At 38.6% G+C, this 19,819-nt stretch overlaps 2 protein-coding genes across 3 annotated transcripts in view; both read left to right on the top strand.

Annotated features, from left to right (window-relative positions):
* Nucleotides 1-232: 232 nt before the first annotated feature.
* gtf2h5 (general transcription factor IIH, polypeptide 5) lies at nucleotides 233-2,594 on the top strand. Its single transcript, XM_088625352.1, has 3 exons — nucleotides 233-367; nucleotides 1,044-1,123; nucleotides 1,799-2,594. Exons 2-3 carry the CDS (start codon nucleotides 1,089-1,091, stop codon nucleotides 1,977-1,979), a joined length of 216 nt encoding a protein of 71 aa, XP_088481478.1. The 5' UTR covers nucleotides 233-367; nucleotides 1,044-1,088; the 3' UTR covers nucleotides 1,980-2,594.
* A 2,628-nt stretch (nucleotides 2,595-5,222) lies between these two features.
* tulp4a (TUB like protein 4a) overlaps nucleotides 5,223-19,819 on the top strand; it is a 63,420-nt gene continuing 48,823 nt past the window's right edge. Inside the window, exons 1-2 of one of the 2 annotated variants that reach the window (XM_088625348.1) lie at nucleotides 5,223-5,294; nucleotides 6,525-8,064. In XM_088625348.1, coding sequence (XP_088481474.1) covers nucleotides 7,813-8,064 — 252 coding nt within the window. In that variant the 5' untranslated portion in view covers nucleotides 5,223-5,294; nucleotides 6,525-7,812. Of the gene's footprint in view, nucleotides 5,295-5,512; nucleotides 5,534-6,524; nucleotides 8,065-19,819 lie in introns of those variants that run through there. The other variant, XM_088625349.1, reaches the window with a different exon arrangement.

Here is a 19,819-nt window from a genome sequence, read left to right as displayed (position 1 = left end):
AAAGAGGTTTATCCGGAGAATGTCTATGTCATATGGCATTGTTAACGTGGAGAGATAAAGAGCATTTTAAAAAGAGAAACGTTAAGTATTCCTTTCGAAGATAAAAGCTTGAGACTACTTCTTGAAACAGAAGAATTTAACAAAGTTCCTTTTCTTACGCGAAACCAGGCAAAACGGTCATGACAATTTCAATGGGTTGTGTACTGCGCCTTTAAATGCAGTCTATCTTGTCCTGTTTAGCTTTCCGTCCACAAATCCTGTACCACAATGCTTTTCGCATGGTTGTTTTTAAGTAACCTGCTGCTGTTATATTAGCAAACGCACGGGTACACTGCATTGAAATTTAGAGATTTGTAGCTCTACAGAGGTGAGTTTTCACTTATTCACCCTCTCGATATTTAAAAAAAAACTATTAACGGGACTTTAGTACAGCTAAATCGTTTAGCATTTCTGCTTAGCACGCCTTTAGGACTGTATATTTTTGCATTATAATTTAAGAAATAATCCAGCTCCAGTGAAGCTTTTACGTTACTTTTATGAAACTTGACTAACAACCTTTACACGTAGCTATACAGCAGCTCATTGTGCTCTTTGGCATGTCTAGAAGTATTTCAGTCTAATACTGTGCATTAGTATTGGTAGTAAAACCCACACAAATAGGTTGTTCAGTAGTAATGATGGTGTTTTTAACGGCGTTAGTTAATCTAAATGCTGTTTATAATTACCATGTTTGTATGTTTTATAAATTTCGAAAAGAATGCATGCATAACCATTAAAATGCATAAGTGTGTGTGAGAGAGGAGTTTATTCGCCATATGTATTTTGGAATTCGTTTTCGCTCGGTTTTCTCGGGACGAGTACAGTACAAAAGACAACATTTTCACATAGTGTGCACAGTACTTCACAGTATAGTAAATAATAACATGACAGTACAACAAAGCACAGTAATATATAACGGCAGTACAGAACAATGAACACGAGGTAAGTATTTCATATCATTGATACTGTAGAGTTATCATGGTTTTCAACTTACCTTTCTCTAGGTGCATATCACGAGTCTCTGAGGTGGGACAGCTATAAGTAGAAAAATGGTGAATGTTATGAAAGGAGTTCTTGTTGAATGGTATGTATATCAAAAGAACTTAACTGTATTTCAAAAATATCCCTGTGCCTTTACTTCCTTATTTGTAAAAGAAATTTTAAAGAGTTTAAAACACTTTGCTTTTTATCTTATTTGGATTTTATTGATGTAGTCATTCTCAAGATACTTTAGTGTTCAACTTAAGGATGCTATGCTCAGGATATTTAATGAGGTAGTAGGATAAATATTTGTAATGCTTTTAGTAAAACCATTTTTAAAGAAATGAGGTTAAGTGAGATGATGCATTTGCAGTTAATGGGTCTCCAATAATTTTGCTTCAAATTGTAGTATTGTGTAATAATGATATAGGCTAATTGTCATTAAATGTGCATTGGGCAACTTTTACTGTTTGAAATTTACTCATGAAATCCAGGCATTTCTCATTCCTATTCTGAGCTCCATGTGAACTGCAGCTGCTAAAAAGGTTTGTGTGTAGTGACAATTTAAACATACAGTACAATAATTAGAAAATGTCCAAGATTGTAAAATCATATTACTAATGTTTTCAACTATTGATCTATAATATTTTGGGAGAAGAAAACTAAACACAGGTAACCTAAAATCTTCAAAGAAAGCAAGTACTTTTACAGAGTCACTCTGTATGTTGTCAGATTCCTGCATTTTCTAAAATTTGTATTTGTATTTGTTTTAATGTAGTGATCCTGCCATGAAGCAGTTTCTTTTGTATTTGGATGAAACTTCTGCTCTGGGCAAGAAATTCATCATTCAAGACCTGGATGACACGCACGTCTTCATTTTAGCAGAAGTAGTTCAAATCCTACAGGAGAGAGTGGGAGAGTTAATGGACCAGAACTCGTTTCCTATTACTCAGAAATAAAGCAACATGGAGATGTAAATGGAAGACCATGTTCAGCACAAACAACTTACACCCTTGTTTTATTAAGTGTGCTCTATACAATGTGTCCACATTATAATATGAACTTTTGTATTTTTTTCATTGTACAACTCATACAAATTATAAAGGTATACCTCAGATATTGTAAAAGTGAAATTGTAAATATTTGGGGATGGTAAAATTTTGTTTCAGGAATAAAGAAAAATCCTTGATTGCTGTAATGGAGGAAGCATTGTCCCACATATTTTGGGGTTCAGTTAATGTTTAGATGTTCAAGGGCTTTCAGTTTTCTTAGCAATGCATTAAAGGACAACTGTGCATTATTTAGTTGGTTCTCAATGAATTCAGATTCTTATTTACTACATACCAAAATGTGTGCCCAGCTATAAAGAATTGCGGGATTAGAATTTATAGTTTTTAATTTAAAGTAAAAAGTTCATATATTGAAAAATTGAGAAGACCACAACCAGTTACACTGAATCTACAAATATTTTTCAACATGTTGCATGCTTGAAATTGTGTATTGACTTTTCTACATATTGTGGGGCAGTGGTTAGTTGTTTTCTTAACAGTGCATTAAAGACAACTCTTGTGTTATGTAGTTGATTCAAAATGAATTTACTGCAATCAGATGTGGGGTTGCTTAAATTATGGTATGGGAGATCATGAAAATGCATTTGAAATCAATATCTAAAACATGAATAATATTTATTTCTTCTTTTGTCACTTGTGGTGAAAATATCCTAGGTACTATATTTAACAAATACTGATTATAGTAGTTGATCATGAACATCCACCATTATAGTAGCTGGATGGCTGGGGAATCATTGTAATCTGCTGTTCTGATAAAAGAAAACTTGATGCTCTTGTGAAAAAAAAAGTTTATTTTATATTAACTGGAGAAATGTTGACTAGGTCCACAAACATTTAAACATTCTAGAAAAGGTTATATTTTTTCAGATAGTTTACGTTTTAATATGAAAATATTGACAAATACTTCACTAGATTCCATAAATAGGATAAAACCTACATCTTCATCTCCTGTAGTTCGGGATTTTTTTTGCTAGACATTATTTTATTTCCGTAGCTGTGTTGGGCTGTAACTCATGTGCATGTGCTCTGGTGCACTGTGTGTCATATGGAACCAGGAGATGTTTTCCCATGAACAATTTTGATGGATCTGATGCGGTTTCCAGCATACAACTCCTATCAGGGCATACACAGCATGTGCAAGCTGAAGGCATTTGTTATAGTTGTACTATATAAAAGAGGTTTTCTAGAACAATATAGAACCACTAGCATACCTTAATATCAGAGCAGTAAAACTGAAACACTTTAATTTTTAATTGATTATCTCTTAATGGTGTTTGGAAGTCATAATATATGTAACCCCGGTGTCCTGGCCAAATTTCCCATCGGCCTTTATCAATCATGGCCTCCTAACAATCCCCCTCTATTAATTGGCTTAATTACTCTGCTCTCCTTCCCACTGATCGCTGATGTGTGGTGAGCGTTCTGGCACACTATGGCTGCCGTCGCATCATCCAGGTGGATGCTGCACATTGGTGGTGGTGGAGGGGAGTCCCCATTGCCTGTAAAGCGCTTTGAGTGGAGTATCCAGAAAAGCGCTATATAAATGTAGCAATTATTATTATTATTATTATTATTATTATTATTATTATTATTATTATTATTCTTAAAAGGTATTACAAAGTACTTTAACCTGTCATTTAATCTTAGATTTTGATACTTATTCACTGCATGATAAAATGTGTCTCTGACTATTAAGTATTACAAAGAATATAGAATTCCAAAACTAGAATTTCATTTTTATTTTAAAGTAAAATGTACATACATTGAAAAGTTGAGAAGGCCACAGTTACACTAAATCTATGAAAGTTGTTGAACATCTTGCATATTTGAAAATGTGCTGTGTGCTGACTTTTCTGCATTAACTGTTATTGTGATGTAGTGGTCAGCATTGCTATCTCACAGTGCTGGGGCCCTAGGTTCAATTCCTGGGGTGCTATCTACATGGAGTTTGTATGTTCTCACTGTGTTTCCATTGGTTTCCTCCCCACAGTCCAAAGACATACTGATAGGTCAATTTACCAGCAGCCATATCACCCTGCAACTCACAGCTGGCAGCCCACTGAAGCAAATTGGGTGTGAGCCTGTTCAGTACCTGGATGGGAGACCTCCTGGGAAAAACTTAGGTTGAAGAGGAAGAGGGACCAGCAGGGGGTGCTCACCCTGTGGTCTGTTTGGGTCCTAATGCCCCAGTATAGTGACAGGGACACTATACTGTGAAAAGGTGCTGTCTTTCAGATGATGTAAAACTGTGGAAATCCCAGAGCATTTCTTGAAAAGAGTAGGGGTGGTACCCTGGTGTCCCTGCCAAATTTCCTATTGGCCTTTACCAATCACAGCCTCTTAATTATCCCCATCTATGAATTGGCTTCATCACTCTGCTCTCCTCCCCACTGATAGCTGGTGTGTGGTGAGCATTATGGTGCACTATGGCTGCACACTTGGGGTGGTGGAGGGGAGTCCCCATTACCTGTAAAGCGCTTTGAGTGGAGTGTCCAGAAAAGCACTATATATGTGTAAGGAATTATTATTAATTAGCAAATGTGAAAATTGGCCCTGTTGTGAGTATGTTTGTGTCCATGTGTTCCCTGCAATGGACTGGGGTCCTGTCCAGTATGTATCTTGCCTTGCACCTGTTGCAAGGACAGAGTCCGGCTCCCCAACTGCTACTGTATGTATTGGATAAAGTGGTTAGACAATGGATGGGTGCTACTACAATAAAAGGCAAAAAAATCTGAATATTGATTCCCATAACAAATAATGAGAATAATTAATATAACAACTCGGAATGCCGAGACTGTGAAATAGCAGTAGGTGTGCAAAATATCACTTCTAGGACAGTTTAGAGACACAGTACTAGCGTATTTATAGTCATAAACTACAGAATGCTGCTTCTTAGTTTTGATTTAAACAAATATTTTAGATATTACATAACAGTAGTATGTACGACAAAATTTCGACATCACTTGCAAAAAAGCCAACATGAAAAAAAAATCACAATAACTGAAGAAAATTCTAAAACACTTAATTGAAAGAAGATGGGAGCCTTCGATCAAATTGAGATGCACTATCCGCGCTTCGGTGTGCTCGAAGCCTCGATGGTGCAGACAGGACTTGGGGGGGGGGGGATGGGATGGCAACCCGAGTCATGTGACAATCACGTGACACTGGAGTGGGGCCCAGCAGAGTGGCACCAACACACAGGAGGTAAGATAGGTTGATTGTTACATACAGAAATCCCCAGAAATATTTGCAAAAAAGGTGAGGTTTGCACGATTTTATTTGGCCTGCAGTATTATTTATGTCATTTTAGATTTTACATAAGCGTGACTTTTCTGATGATTTATAAAATATCGTGTAATGACGCGAAAATAGAAAATCGGGGCTGTCTGTAATTCACATACCCATTGTGTGCGAAATGAAGGACTGTGGCAGCTACTATTGATGTATGTAATTCAATCGACTTTTTGATAGCATGTTTATTGTTAGTATTAGTGTCGATTTCATTTTTCGAAGGTGTAGAATGAATTGGAACAAGAGCTGTGCGGGCTATCGAATCAGGCTTTATTACAGGTGTGTTCTGGGATTCTGTATTACTGAATCGTTGTGGCTTAATGTTATACAATGGGTTCATGAAATTAAGAAAATTAATTAAGTTTTGCTGTTTGTGAGTCTAGCGTGAAATTCGACATGTGCGTGTATAACAGGTTATGTACCAGATTTACAGGATATGTCTTTTAGGAAAGCTGTCTGCCTGCTTTTGCTCTCAGAAAACCTTTATGGTTTGCTAGAAGATACTAGTGTTTTTTATTTCACGTGAGCACTGCAATGTTATAGCCTTTTGAACTTTCTGAATTTAAGGGTTTTGTTGCTGTCTTCTCTAGCATTCGTTGCGGATTTATTTTCGGGGACGAGAAAAGACTTTTCATAACCGCATTTATCTCAAAACGCGTGGTATTCAATTTGTGTTATGTTTTGTTAAACATGATCCAGTGCACAGCGTGACTTACCTGATAGCTCTTTCTCAAGGATGCAGTGTTATTTTACTTTTGATTATTGTGTTTATCCACTCGCATTCTTTATGGGCTAGATGTTGAAATTGGGTGTTTACTTTGTCATTGTGAGCTGCCAATAATTTGGTGCGTTAAAAAAGAAAATATGTGAAAATTTAAATCGATAAACCTGAAACAACAAAAAAAACTATATTGCTGGACAGATGTGGTTTATGTTTTAGGTTTTAAATATGATATACCACTATGCAAAACAAAATATATGACTAGATGTAAACATGCTTAAAATTATTGCATTGCATGGTATGAAGATTTGTTCCAACGTCGACGTTTGTCAGTGTATCTTCATTAAGCTTAAACAGCGGGGCATAAGCTGTTCTGGCTCCAGTCCACGGAGACCTTAACTTACGCTCTTCTCTTGTCATAGAGACCCTTGGCTGTTCCCGGGGATTCCCGACTCTGATTGGCGGCTGGCGCGGTGACGCAATGACGTTGCCGGGAGAAGAGACGCTCCTGCGGATGGCCAGTTGATACAGAATTGGAGACGCGTAGATCACGCAGCTCCACAGGGGTGCAATCGTGCTATCTGGAGAGGTGACATGCTTGTCCCAAATTCGGCTACATACGGTTTCCTTTAAACGCCGAAATCATTCTGGAACCCGAAGGCTGTTCTCACCTCGCCAAATCGCTTAAGTTTAAACGAACTTGTTTTTTTTTTTTGGAAGCTTATCCTGGCTTTCGCGAAGACTAAACGGCACTTAGTTATATAGCGCGCTGGAAGTGTTGAGATGCTGTTTCCTGTGATGCGAGAAAGGAAATCTGGGGGACAGTTTGAAGAGCAGGATGATGGCACACGTCAGGTCGAGAAAGTGAAGATCCTTCAAGCTTCTCCTGTATAGGATGTACAGAGCTGACATCTGGCTGGCTTAATTTATCGACCGTGTCACATTGACGTTTTCGAGCGAACTTGAAGCTGAGATCCCGGAACGGCGCCGCCGCAGAGGTGAAGCTGGACCCGAGTCGCTCACATCCCGACCTGCAGTGTGGATGCGGGCTGTCTGGATCTAGCGTGGCCAAGGGAGACCAGCTGTAAACTACTTATAAACGAGGGATTTAAACAATCGAAACACTTGCTCGCTCATTTAAATTAAAAACATTGGTTTAGTCTTATACTAGATATTTGACTCTGCAGAATTGTTGAGTGTTGAATTTCCTTGAAACGGGGACGTCTGTGATCCGTGGTTAAAAATTAACAACTATACGGGAATTGCAAGTATCCACTTCAAGGAGCTCCATAGTTTGCGTGCCTTTTTATTTATGCAATTTTAGTAGTCGAATGTCCTTTAAGATAAAGCATTTTTTGTGTTTTCATCTTCAAAGGATACTCAGGCGCTTTTGAACTTTTAAAAGGGTGCGTGTTGCAAGAGGCAAGAGGTTGGTCTTACTTTAGACAAACCTGTGCTTTTGCGAAAAAGTTAGGTTTCCTTGCTGAAATCCAAATTCTGTCAGATAATTCTGTCCTTCGTTCTCGGAAGAATTTAACCTTTTTACTATGCATTGGCTCCCTTCGCTTAGTATTGATGCAGCTCCCCTCTTCAAGAGCACTTAAAGAATCTTCGCCAGTCATCCTAGCGCTACTCCTCTGAAGGAGGCATCCGAAGCGAAAAGCCGCCCGCCAGCACGATCCCTGTCCGAGGTGCTGCCCGCCAGGAGCGATGTTTGCGGCAGTGGAACATGGTCCCGTCCTCTGCAGCGACTCCAACGTCTTGTGCCTGTCCTGGAAGGGCCGGGTGCCCAAGAGCGAGAAGGAGAAGCCGGTGTGCCGGAGGCGATACTACGAGGAAGGGTGGCTCGCAACAGGCAACGGCAGAGGTGTGGTTGGAGTGACCTTCACCTCCAGTCACTGCAGGCGGGACAGGAGCACCCCGCAGAGAATTAACTTCAATTTAAGAGGCCACAACAGCGAGGTGAGTCAACCCGATATTTACCGAGTGTAGTTAAGACTCGGCAGTTGCATTGTGCTACGCTTTGCCTTCTCCTTGAAATAAGTACAGTTATTTTCAGATGATTACAGTTCAGTAGTGCATTGCCTGTTTTTCTGGGGGGAAAAATAAAAAAAAACCTAACACTTGCCTTTAGGCGAATTGCTGAAGACGTCTCTCATTGCATTCAGTATCTTATACTTTTGTTTTGAAAAGTTGACAAAGTTTTCACCTGTCAATATGCACTAATAATAGAAATGGCCAATTTTGAAGTTGATAGTTTAAATGTCATATTTTACTTTTATGTTTGTATCACACTAGTGCATATTAGTAAACTCAATTCAATTTATTTAATTCAGTTTTGATTTCATATAGCGCCTTTCACAACAAGGTTGCCCCAAGGCGCTTAAACGTACTAATGTAAAGAAATGTATAATGAATAATTTAATCTTGACTTAATTTTTCAAATGCCCATTGTGTTCTGGTTTTTGTTTCAACCCTAGTAGTCAAACAATGTAAATTATTTTCTTAAGCTTTTTTAAAAATTGGTTACTCAAAACATTTACATCCTTAAATGTAGATACTTGTACAAAACACACCAGAGTCTGGTTGGAAACTAATAGCTGGTCTAATTATTTAACTACAGAATTAAGCTGTGTACCTGAGTCCATGTGGAAAATACTCAGATTCATTGGAATTAAAGTTTTAAAATGTTCATTGAGACGTGTGAAAATGGTAGCTGTACAGCTAACACTCCACTGATCCCAGTTTTGAGGATATTAAATCTATGAGGTTAGCTGCTCATCTGACATCTGAATCGCCACGTAAGCGTTTCAAAACCAAAACAGAACTCTGAAATGCTGCATGCAGATTGGTTTAGTCATCTGTTAAAAGAACCATATTGTAAGATGCTAAAAAGTGAAAATAACACTTTCCTATTTTGTGCTTGTCTACGGAAAGTATGGGGATTGTGATAAAAAAGGCTGCCGTGTTGTTTAAGTGTGTTTCTTGTGAGAGGTCATTAACTCTGCCTCATTAATTAAAAAAAATGCATTCAAGAAAGATCATAGAATAGGAATAACCCCCTTTTTACAAGCTACTTAGTTGACAAGATCGAACAATAAAAGTAGCCAAAAATGGCAAAGGTGTGGCAATACCCTTTTAAAAATTCTTTTTTTACAATGATTTTTATTGCATTTTACATCAACAAAAGTACATGCTGTATAGTTTACATGTCCTGTAACATTACCTTCATATGTAAATTGTTGGTAGGTTGTTTCGCTGTAGATGGGGAATGTATTAAACAAAAGAAAATAGAGAATGTATAATCCCCTTCTCATGGCCCTCCCAAATCATCCCTCAAAAAGAAGGACATCTCCAGGAAAGAAACACAGAAGACACCAAAAGTACCAATAGCAACATATTAATTGTACTAAACAATCTCTAGGAAGCAAAAACAAACAAACAGAAGGCCAGTCCTCACTATCATCTGATTAGCCAATTAGTGAGAGATTGAGGTCTAGGGTGTAGAAGGGTGACCCAAAGTAGATCAGAAATGGTTGCCAAGCTTTAAAAACTTAATAGTTTACCTGCTAAGTGTGTCTCATTTTCTTACTTTTATTGTGAAACTGGTGTGTAACACAGATATATTGGAAATAAAAAGTAAAATTACACAGCAATGACCAGTAGGAAGGGATCAGTTCTGACTTCCCCTAGAACATGTTAAAAAGACTTCATTGATGTAGCTGATCTTACTGGCTATAGGCGTTGATCATTGTGAAGCCTGCTTATTTCCCCTGGTAAATTGCAGTGTCAAGCAAAATCCACAAAAATGCTTACCCCAAGTTATAGTTTGTGAAATGGAAGATGAGGTATGAAACGAAGCCAGATGTTTGAATCCGGAGCTTTCAGTGGAGGGCAGAAAGCTCTTTAGGTCTCTAAACATTATAGGGATATAGCCCATGACTGAATGTTAGCACCTGGTTAGATGCAGCAGAATCACACTTGGATAATACATTAATCCAGATACTTTGATTTGGTAAGAGGTACGATGAAGTCTGGTTTTCCAAGTACTATGGTTGAGACAAAATTGTAGATCTGCTCATCAACTTCAGGAACAGTTGGACTGGCCAGATCGTGTAGAAAGATGAGAGCTGTTTGCATTGCAAACCTATTCTGTGTGTTGTTCCAAAGGGGGTCTTGTTGGTTTGATTGGAAGATAGAATACTGGTTTTTGTTCTTTGCATGGATTATCTTTTGTATCCAGAAATAAATAAAAAAGTGAGCAGCCAATAGTACTGTTTTAGCCCTAGGGCAAATTACCTGCATATGGGGATTATAACAATTTATATATTTCTTATTTATTCATATATTTCGTTTGCTGACAGTCTTGAGTCTGAAACAACTGTTTTTCAATGCAACCCAAAACAACATAAATGCATATTTGCATTTGGCCATTTGTCAAAATGCAAAGGAGACATCTTACAAAACCAATTTTACTCATCTGAAGGCCCACAGGTTTATTTGTCTTTTGCAAGAGCTTTTAGCCGTGCAATTATTTCGCTCATTTTTCAGTACTTTCATTATGAAGCCTTTTTGTGGGCTTATTAAATTAGATGGTAAAGTGGGTAGATAGTAGCTCAGCTGCAACCTGAATGTTGCATAAATTCTGGTCACACCTAAGCAGTTTAAAAAAGGAGTACAAGCACTTAAAGATCACTTGGGAATTGACAATTGGACCCTCCCCACACCCCAACCACACTGCAGTCTTAAAGTAGTGGTACTTCTTCTACCTGAATTTGACAGAATATCTCCCTTGCTACCTGTACTGAAGCTACTGACATTGGAAATGTGTATATATATATATTATACAATTAATTTTAATTATACAGTAGTGCAATTTTCATAGGTTAATCACAAAGTGCAGTACAATAAAATTGAATATATGTAACAACATGAACAGGATAAAATCAGACAACATAAAATACAGAACAATACAAGAAATAAAAAATCAAAGTCAATACTACAGCAGGATATAACCAGGTTTCACCAATGGCTTTCTTGTACAGATTTGTTTTTACTCTTGATTTAAATGCATCCCAAGGACTTAATTTCATGGGGCAAGTTATTGCAGAGAGAGAACACCTATATCACCTTACAACTCACAACTGGCAGCCCAGTGAAGCTCAGCAGGTGTGAGCCTTGCCAGTACCTGGATGGGAGACCTCCTGGGAAAAACTAAGGTTGCTGCTGGAAGAGGTGTTAGAGGGATCAGTAGGGAGTGCTCACCCTACTGTGGGTCCTAATGGGTCCTCTTTGTGGGTCCTAATGTCCCAGTGACTGAGACACTATACTGTAAAATGTTGCCGTCCTTCGGATGAGACCAAGGTCCTGACTTTCTTTGGTCATTAAATTCCCTGGCCAAATTTCCCATCGGCCTTTACCAATCATGGCCTCCTTATAATCCCCATTTATGAAATGGCTTCTTCACTTTGTTCTCCTCCTCACTGATAGCTGATGTATAGTGAGCGTATTGGCTACTATGGTTACTGTTGCATCATCCAGGTGGATTATAGTTAATAGTCACTATTATTATTAGAACAAAAGGCACAGTCTCCCACAGAAGACAGATTAGTCTTTGGAATGCAGAGTTTGAACTGGGAGGTTGACCTGGAACTCTGGGATGAAGTCTGGAGTTGGAACAGTCCTTTGAGATAGGAAGGGGCAGTTCCACGAATACATTTAAAAATCAACAACAAAATCTTCTGAAATTCACAGGCAGCCAGTGCAGGAATGCCAACTCAGATGTAAAGTGATATTTTGCAGTGATTGTGAAGGAGACATGAGAAGGTGAAAGCACATCTCTTCTGCATTTAGTGTAAATATTTGGCCTTGATTCATAGCAAAATATTGTAATGAATTTGGGTTTCAGTACGGAATGGAGCAGGCATGGGACTCGGGGAATAGGTTTGAACACATTTATTAACTTGAACTTGAACCAGGAAAGGTACACACACAAGGACAGGGGTTACAGTGCTGCACCTTCACTAACACACACACACGAAGGGAAGAGGCTGTCTCCCAGCCTCTGCCCTACTATATACAGTACCGTAGTCCCACTGTTCTCAGCCCGCCTTGCGTGACCATGCTAAAGCACCCCGTGTGGCGCTACAATATAATCTCACATATAATAGTATTAATGTAATATATGCAAACTGAAAAGTTTGTAATGGGAAATTACATGAATTTTAACATTGGAAGACATAGCAATGGGTTAGAAACAGACAGTTATTGGACATATCTGTGCTGTTTGGTAGTTAGTAGCTAATTCAAGTGTCTCATCCGGCCATTTCTTGAAAGAAGGACGTGGCTTCTGCTCCACAACTGAGTTGCTTGTGCCAGACTCCCACAACTCTTTGTTTAAAGAAGTGCCTCCTGTTCTCACTTTTAAATGCTCTTCTACATAGATTTCATTTGTGTTCTCAAAATTAAATATAGTTTAATTCCATTTGACCTCCTAGCTAGAAAGCAGAAGTTTCTGCATTTCTGCAATTTCACGCTGTAGAGCAAGATAAATATTTAATTTTACATTTTGTTTTGGATGAAGAGATGTATGAGATCGCCTTTTTAGAACTTTATTCAGCACATCCTACTCTGTTTAGCATAGATCATATTTTTGGTTGTCTTATTTTTAAAATGGGGATATAGCTATTGATTTAATATTTCTGCTTGAGTTACAGATTGAATTTCTGTATATTTCTAAATCTGGTCTGGTATCATTGAATTGCAATCCAGTGACTTCAAATGGGTCACATCAGAAATTTGCTTCATATCCCGAAAGAATAAGTTGTGAGATGGTTAAATAGAGGTTTCTAAGGAAAGGAAGCACAGCAGACAAATGACCTGGATTTGAGGCACATATATATATTTAGTGGTGCTTCTTTTCTGTGGGGATTATTCTGCCCAAATACCGTGGCACTGTGTGCCATTGTCTGCTGTCTTGTAGCTTGTATTCATTGTATTCATTTTTATCCAAGATGTGTTTTGTCATGGGAGTAAATAGATCCTAGAAGACCTTCTGTAGTGTAATATATTAAATGGCTAAGTTATCCAAAAGCTATAATATGGAAACTCCTCCCCTCAACCCTCTTTCTCATAGTGTCAGGCTACTGGGGCATTCCAAGTGTGTCTCGCAGGTCCACTGAATTTGAGTATCTGCTTAAACCTGCCGAAAGGAGACTCATTGCTGACCTATTCAGGAGGCCTCTTTGACTTTCAGCCGCAGCCACGAAATGTGCGCCTCCAGGCAGTTGTCACGGCTCTGCTCTGAGATTCGGCATGCCAGGCCGCCAGAGATCACTGGGTTTCCATCTGCTCAGTGCTGGGCTTGGAGTTGTTCTGCTGGCATTCCCTGTCTTACAGGTCTGCATATTGTAATGTGAAAGGCCTTGCTTCTGAAAGCTTTGGGGGTCACAGCAAAGTGAAACGTTTTGGAGAGATAATTTAGCAGGTTTGTTTCCCCGTGATGGGTTGTCACTAACCAGCTTTTATGCATAGCTGTCGTATAATGGTGACAGGGTTCCTGCCATCATCCAAGAAGAAATGGACTCTAACAGAAAAAGAGTCCAAAGAGACCTTTAACAGGGTTGAAGTGTGGGGCTCCTCAGAGGTGAAGAATTGAATAAAGCCAGATAGCACTATATAAATCTCAACTTTTTATCCCTTTCCACACTTTTGGATAGTGTTTTTAAGAGCTTCTTGAATCCATCCATTTCCTAACTGCTTCACCCAGCTGGCTGAGAAGCCAGTCAATCTGCCATTACTTCTTTCGACCAGGGAAGGAAACCAGAGCACCTGGAGGAAACCCATGCAAACATGGGGAGAACATACAGTCTCCACACCCACAGAACTCCAGGTTCAGAATCGAACCCAGGGCCCCAGTGCTGTGAGGCAGCAATGCTAGCCAGTTTGCCACCATGTTTCTTTATCCTCTATTCCTTTCTTTGAATTATCAGCATAACGTCAGTTTTAACTACTTCTTTGGCCACAAATTAGCATCATTTTCACTGTTTTTCATGGTGAGACAACAGCATCAGCTACCTGTAAGAACAGAGTACTGCTAACAGGTCTGTTGTGCCCTCTGTTTCTTTTCTACATCTTAAATAGTTCAGCCGGAGGCACCCGTTACTGTATAATATAGAAAGAATTCAAGAAAGTGCTGTAGAAATCTTCATAATGAAGCTGTTATTTTCACGATGGAGGAGCGCACGGGCCTGGCAGGGTGATGCCTGCTTCTAGGCGCGTTGTTTCCAAACCCCCTGTGGATCAGAGTAAACCCTGCTGTTCGTGTGCTCAGTCCTCCTGTGGAACTGTCTGTCGCAGGCACGGTGTCTGTGTTCTGAGAGGATTCAGCCTGAGAGGGATTTGAAAACAAATGAGTAACGTATACGTCACCCTGTAGGGAAAGGCAGTTCATCAAAATATTTCCTTGCCACCCAATGATTATTAACTTGAAAGAATTCATTTCTTTAATATATTGAGAGAATATACAGTTTGTGTATTGTAAAAACGCTGTGTACCTCTAGATATCAGTTGTGTAGTCAAAAGTATTTCCTCTGTTTTTTGTTTGCTGGTTTTGTAGTTTGTTACCTGCTCATTTTCTTTTCCAATCTCTGAATTTCCTTTGACACCACCATTATGGATTTTGTGCCTATTAATTCTGGCTATTAGCATTTTAAGTAATTAATTAGTCAGCACTCTAAGTAATTGACTAATCTGCTTGATTAAAGTGTTCAAAACTGATATTTGCAAAACAAAAACAGTACATATGCTCAAAAGGCCTTGCCTGTCTATTTTAATTTGCCAACTTAAGATAATTAAAAGATATCTAATTTGGTCAAGTGGACTTTACTAATCTGCAGTGCTGTACTGTCAGTCAGGAAAGCCAAATGAGTTATTTAAAATACCCACTCATTTCTATTCATTTTACTGTGCAATGCTTTTATTTTAGTCTGTTTTAATTAGCTTTAATGTAATTAGATGGATAGTCTTCTTGCGTCAGAAACTTTTTTTTTCCCTTCATGTCTATCTGCTTTTTTATCTTGCAGTATGCTGAACAGAGCTTTAGAACATTAAATTAACTGAGCGGAAAGAAATGGTAGAATACTCTGCACCAAATCAGTGCACTAAAATGACACTGAAACTTGCTTATTTAAGTCATAGCGTGACCTGACCAATCTGTTATTTTATTTTTCTGGCAAGAGGTCCTGGCTAGGAAACTTGCTTAAATTATTGTGCAAAATTTAACAGCTGTTTATTATAATGTTTAATATTTTTATCTTACTGTTTGCAAAGGGTGTTTTTCCGATATCTAGCATTTTACTACATCCATGCAAAACCCTGCACTTGTCTACTATAACTGTGTTTTTCCAGGTGTTTGCCTAGTCTTGAATTTTTTTTTGGATTGGTTTTGAATTTCATTTTTTTTACTTACCTCCTAATCTGGGGTCATCTGCAAACCTGACTACTTTACTAACTGTACCATATAATTTCTATAAATTAGGAAGAGCAATGGTCCTTTTACAGACCCCAGTGGAACTCCACTAATTACATCACTTGGGTTGTAATGTGGATTCTTAAGTGTTACCTAAATATTCAGTTTCAGAAACGGAAGTACTTCAATAAAGAAATATTTCAGTGCTAAAACTAGGGATTCTGATAAAAAGTTTGGAATACCTGAATTACAATTTTGTTGCATTAAAATGACAAACTAAAATTAAAAACATTATCTTAACATGAGTGAAGGCAATGTTCTTATCCAAATATTTTCACCGAGCGGTACATAAATGGACAGTTCAGACCGATGCTTTTTGCCTAATGAGTGAAATAGTTCAGTTCATTTAATTGCTTATGAAACATAACTATTGTAAGCACTAACAACTTCAACTCCTTGATAGCTGTACAGGTTTCTCTCTCCAACCACGTCCCTCCAAAACCCTGATCAAATACTTGAGTATACTGGGAAATAGGCAATAAGGTTCCAACGGTTTCCTTCCTGTGCTACATGTTTTTTTGTGAAGTGGCCATACAAACCTTGGATTATTGTACTGTGCATTCCACTTTGTCTTTAAGAGGACCATCAGTGTGTCTGTTTATGCTATATGTAACAGGGCTCTCTTGTGCAGTTACTGCTCTGGCCCTTCTGTAGTCAAGAATACATGTCTTCCAGTGCTGGGCGACTGGTTACTATGTGGGATGTGTCACTCTCTGCGTCTGTGTTCCTCTTGACTCCACTACCTTCGTCCTCTGCTCTTTCAAGAATCTTGGTCACATTTCAGACCTCTCTCTCTGTTATTTTCATCACATTTCTACTCTGGGCCGCTGGACCTGCCATTTCTTTCTGGACATTTCTGCCGCTGTTTCTTCAGAATACTACTGCTTGCCTGCTTTTCCCAGTCTCTTTGTCTCGCGACACGCTCTTACTCCTGTCCCACCTTTGGCATGCACCCATTTCTAGATTGTTCTAACTTGCCCGGTACCCCTTCCTGACATCCCTGCTCCTCCACCAAACTGTCCCTAATCTTTAGGGCCCTTTCATGCTAATTCCTGGTTCTCCGGTGTTAAAATGATCTTCTACTTTCTGCTTCTCTTCAAGACTCTTGCTTTAGTCGGCCCCCGAGCTCTCTCACTTTTTCAAGAACGTTGACTGCCAATTGGTGCTGCGCTCTGTTCAGTGGCTTTCTTTCCCAGCTTGGATCCTTGATTCCTTCCACATTGCTCACCACTGAAGGGATGTTTTCACTCTATGGCACTTCCAGCATATGTCTGCCCCAGTTTCATGTTTCCTGTTTTCCTGTTACTTGCATTTTTACTGTCTTTTGGATGATGCTTTGCTTGTACTGTTTTATGGTATGTTTTGTAAGCTACACTAGATAATGCCCGTTAAGTAAATGTTAAGTATTTCCCTTGGGCTTTAAGGAATAGAAAAGACCTGTGACTCTTGATTTACTCATTTTAGACCTCTGACTGTGTTCGAGTGTCGGTACGATAGTTAATTTTAGATGGTCTCCATGCTGGCAGTGTCACCTTTCTGTTAGCAGGTTCGCAATTGCTAGGCCTTACTTGCTAGGCATTACAGTGGAGCTCTCCGATTAGAGTAATTTTGTCCTTCATTTGTTTAAAACGGACAATTGTAATTTAGCATAAAAGATCTAAAGGGTAGTATATTTGTGATAGTGGAAATTGAACATCTCATGTTAACGGGGACATATCAGTTATTTCAATACAAACAAAGGATGCTACTGAATAAATGAGAATAAATGTATGTTTCTTTTACTCAAGGATATACAAAATCAATTTTTAGGTAGGCACATATTTTACGTCTTGACAGTTTGAAAAGTGTGCAACTTAATGAATTCTGTCAGGCTATTACAGATAACTCATTTGTACAGTCCTGATATATGTAGAATACAAAATACAGTATGTCCTCCTTCATTTCCATTGGAGGAAAATCAGGACCTTTATTTGTGATGGAAATTCTGATTGAGATATTTATTTGAGCCATTGAAGTGGGAATTTTATTTTTATTTATTGAATGCCTAAATCTGAGTGAAATCCTTAATCCTCCTATTCACATTAAAGCTTCTAAGGAGGTGCCTTTAGTCTACAATGGTGCATGCCACATATATTGGCTTATCATATTAAAAAATGTAGCCTGGACTCTTACTGTAATAATACCTCAGTGATATCTTTTCCCAGTGGGGCTATATACAGTATGCTCCCCCAGGCATAAGAGAATGCCATATTGCTTCTTATTGAGTGTTTAATAGTCAAGTTTTGTTTGCTCTCATTATAAATACTTGTCTTTTTCCTTAAGCATCAGTCATGTCACTATTTTCACCGATCACTACCTTCATTGTACAGGAAAATTAGTCTGCTGCTGGAAACAAACATAGTGGCTTGCACCCATGTACTTCCAGCTCTTGTATAGCTGGTTCTGCTTTTGTTTTGCTTACCATGAAACACTTTTCTGGAAAGGGCTATGTCTTCACATATTTTAAATTAATCTTGTGGTGCAAAGAAACCTAGGCAACTTGGCAATATGCTTTTGTGTTTCCATGGGTATTAAAATAAGACAAAAACTGGGACACTCCAGTTTTCAGGCCTCCCAGGCTTTACGTCCTGTTATCCAATCGGCAGGCCAATGAAAGAATAGCCCCCATCACACAGCATAGCGATTGACTATGTGGAGGAGCACTTACAAATGTAAAGGAACAAGTAATAGGTTTATTCCATTCTGAAAAGAGAAGAAAGACAACACAACATTTCGGCCATGGAGCCTTCTTTAGGTGCCTTCTTCCACACCTGAAGAAGGCTCCACAGCCGAAACTTTGTGTTTTCTTTCTTCACTTTTCAGCATGGAATAAACCTATTACTTGTTCCTTTGCAGCTTATGCATGCTGACACAGCTACCCACCAGAACTATTAAAAATGTATATGTATACCAAATTTCACTTAGTGGGGTAGTAACCATTTAAGTGGACTTAACGTAAGAACATTTATTAATCCAGGCTGTGAACGTCATCTTTAGAGTTGCATCAATACATGTCATATAGTAGTTCAGGTGGGTAGCTGCATCAGCATGTGTAGGCTGCAAAAGAACAAGTAATAGGTTCATTGTATGCTGAAAAAAAGGGAGAAAGAAAAACAACGTTTTGGCCGTGAAGCCTTCTTCAGGCGTGAGCAACACAATGTTCTGGCCGTGAACCCTCACACCTGAAGAAGGCTTCACGGCCAAAACGTTGTGTTTTCTTTCTCCTTTTTTTTCCAGCATGGAATAAACCTATTAACTGTTTCCATGTCATATAGTAGTCTATATTAAATAACTGTACTTTGTTGAAAGTCCCATAAAAAAAAATGTATAATATTGCTACACATCTGCTTCTGTAAAGTTAAAAAAATCCCAGTGGTCTTAAACTAGCAAGGGTATGTAAATGCACAGAAAAATAAAAACAACTTTGCTTTTGTAGTGTGGCTCAGCAAATCTCCTCAGGTCTTTTGGTATCGCGTAGCTTGTAGACTATACACTAGGTTTTTTTTGGGGGGGGGAACAAAAGGATTTTCAAGCTCACTGTGACTTATTTTCAGAAAGAGAATAAACTAGACAAATCTGTCTTGCCAGAAAGGCATGTTTTTTAACATTTGCTGACTTGGGCAATATTTTGAAACTACTACTGGCTGATGGGTTTTTATTTAGTTTTCATTCGGATCTGAGGAATGTTTGAATGGAAGTCTTGTGGCTCTGTTGATCTTTTTTGTGCCACGGTGCTTGAGGAAGGAATATGATGTTTGTTTGGCAGCCAGCCTGTGAGAGAAGGGAACATTATCGCCTTGGAGCATGGAGGGAGATGGATTCCCAGCAGCAGGAAGCCCAGCCTTGTGGCATAGCAGAAGTACAGAAACAAGCTAGATAGGCCGAGCAGCACCCTTTCATTTGTACCGTCTTATGTTCTTAATTCACTGGGGAGGAGCACTGTGCTCCTGTGCAGTTTTGATAAATCCCATTGTGGGATTATTATCACCATGTTAAATGAAACTGTTGTACATAATGGAGGCTCTGTTATAGAGGAAGCTTTCACTCTCTGAATCTTTTATTTTTATGATCATTTGCCAACTAGGATATTTTATTGATAGAAAACAAGTCTTGCTAATGTCCATTAGTCCAATTTTCTGTTATAATGAT

This window comes from Lepisosteus platostomus, chromosome 3 (assembly GCF_059453375.1).
Source record: "Lepisosteus platostomus isolate fLepPlt1 chromosome 3, fLepPlt1.hap1, whole genome shotgun sequence".
Lineage (NCBI taxonomy): Eukaryota > Metazoa > Chordata > Actinopteri > Semionotiformes > Lepisosteidae > Lepisosteus > Lepisosteus platostomus.
This window is presented reverse-complemented; position numbering and strand designations above follow the sequence as displayed.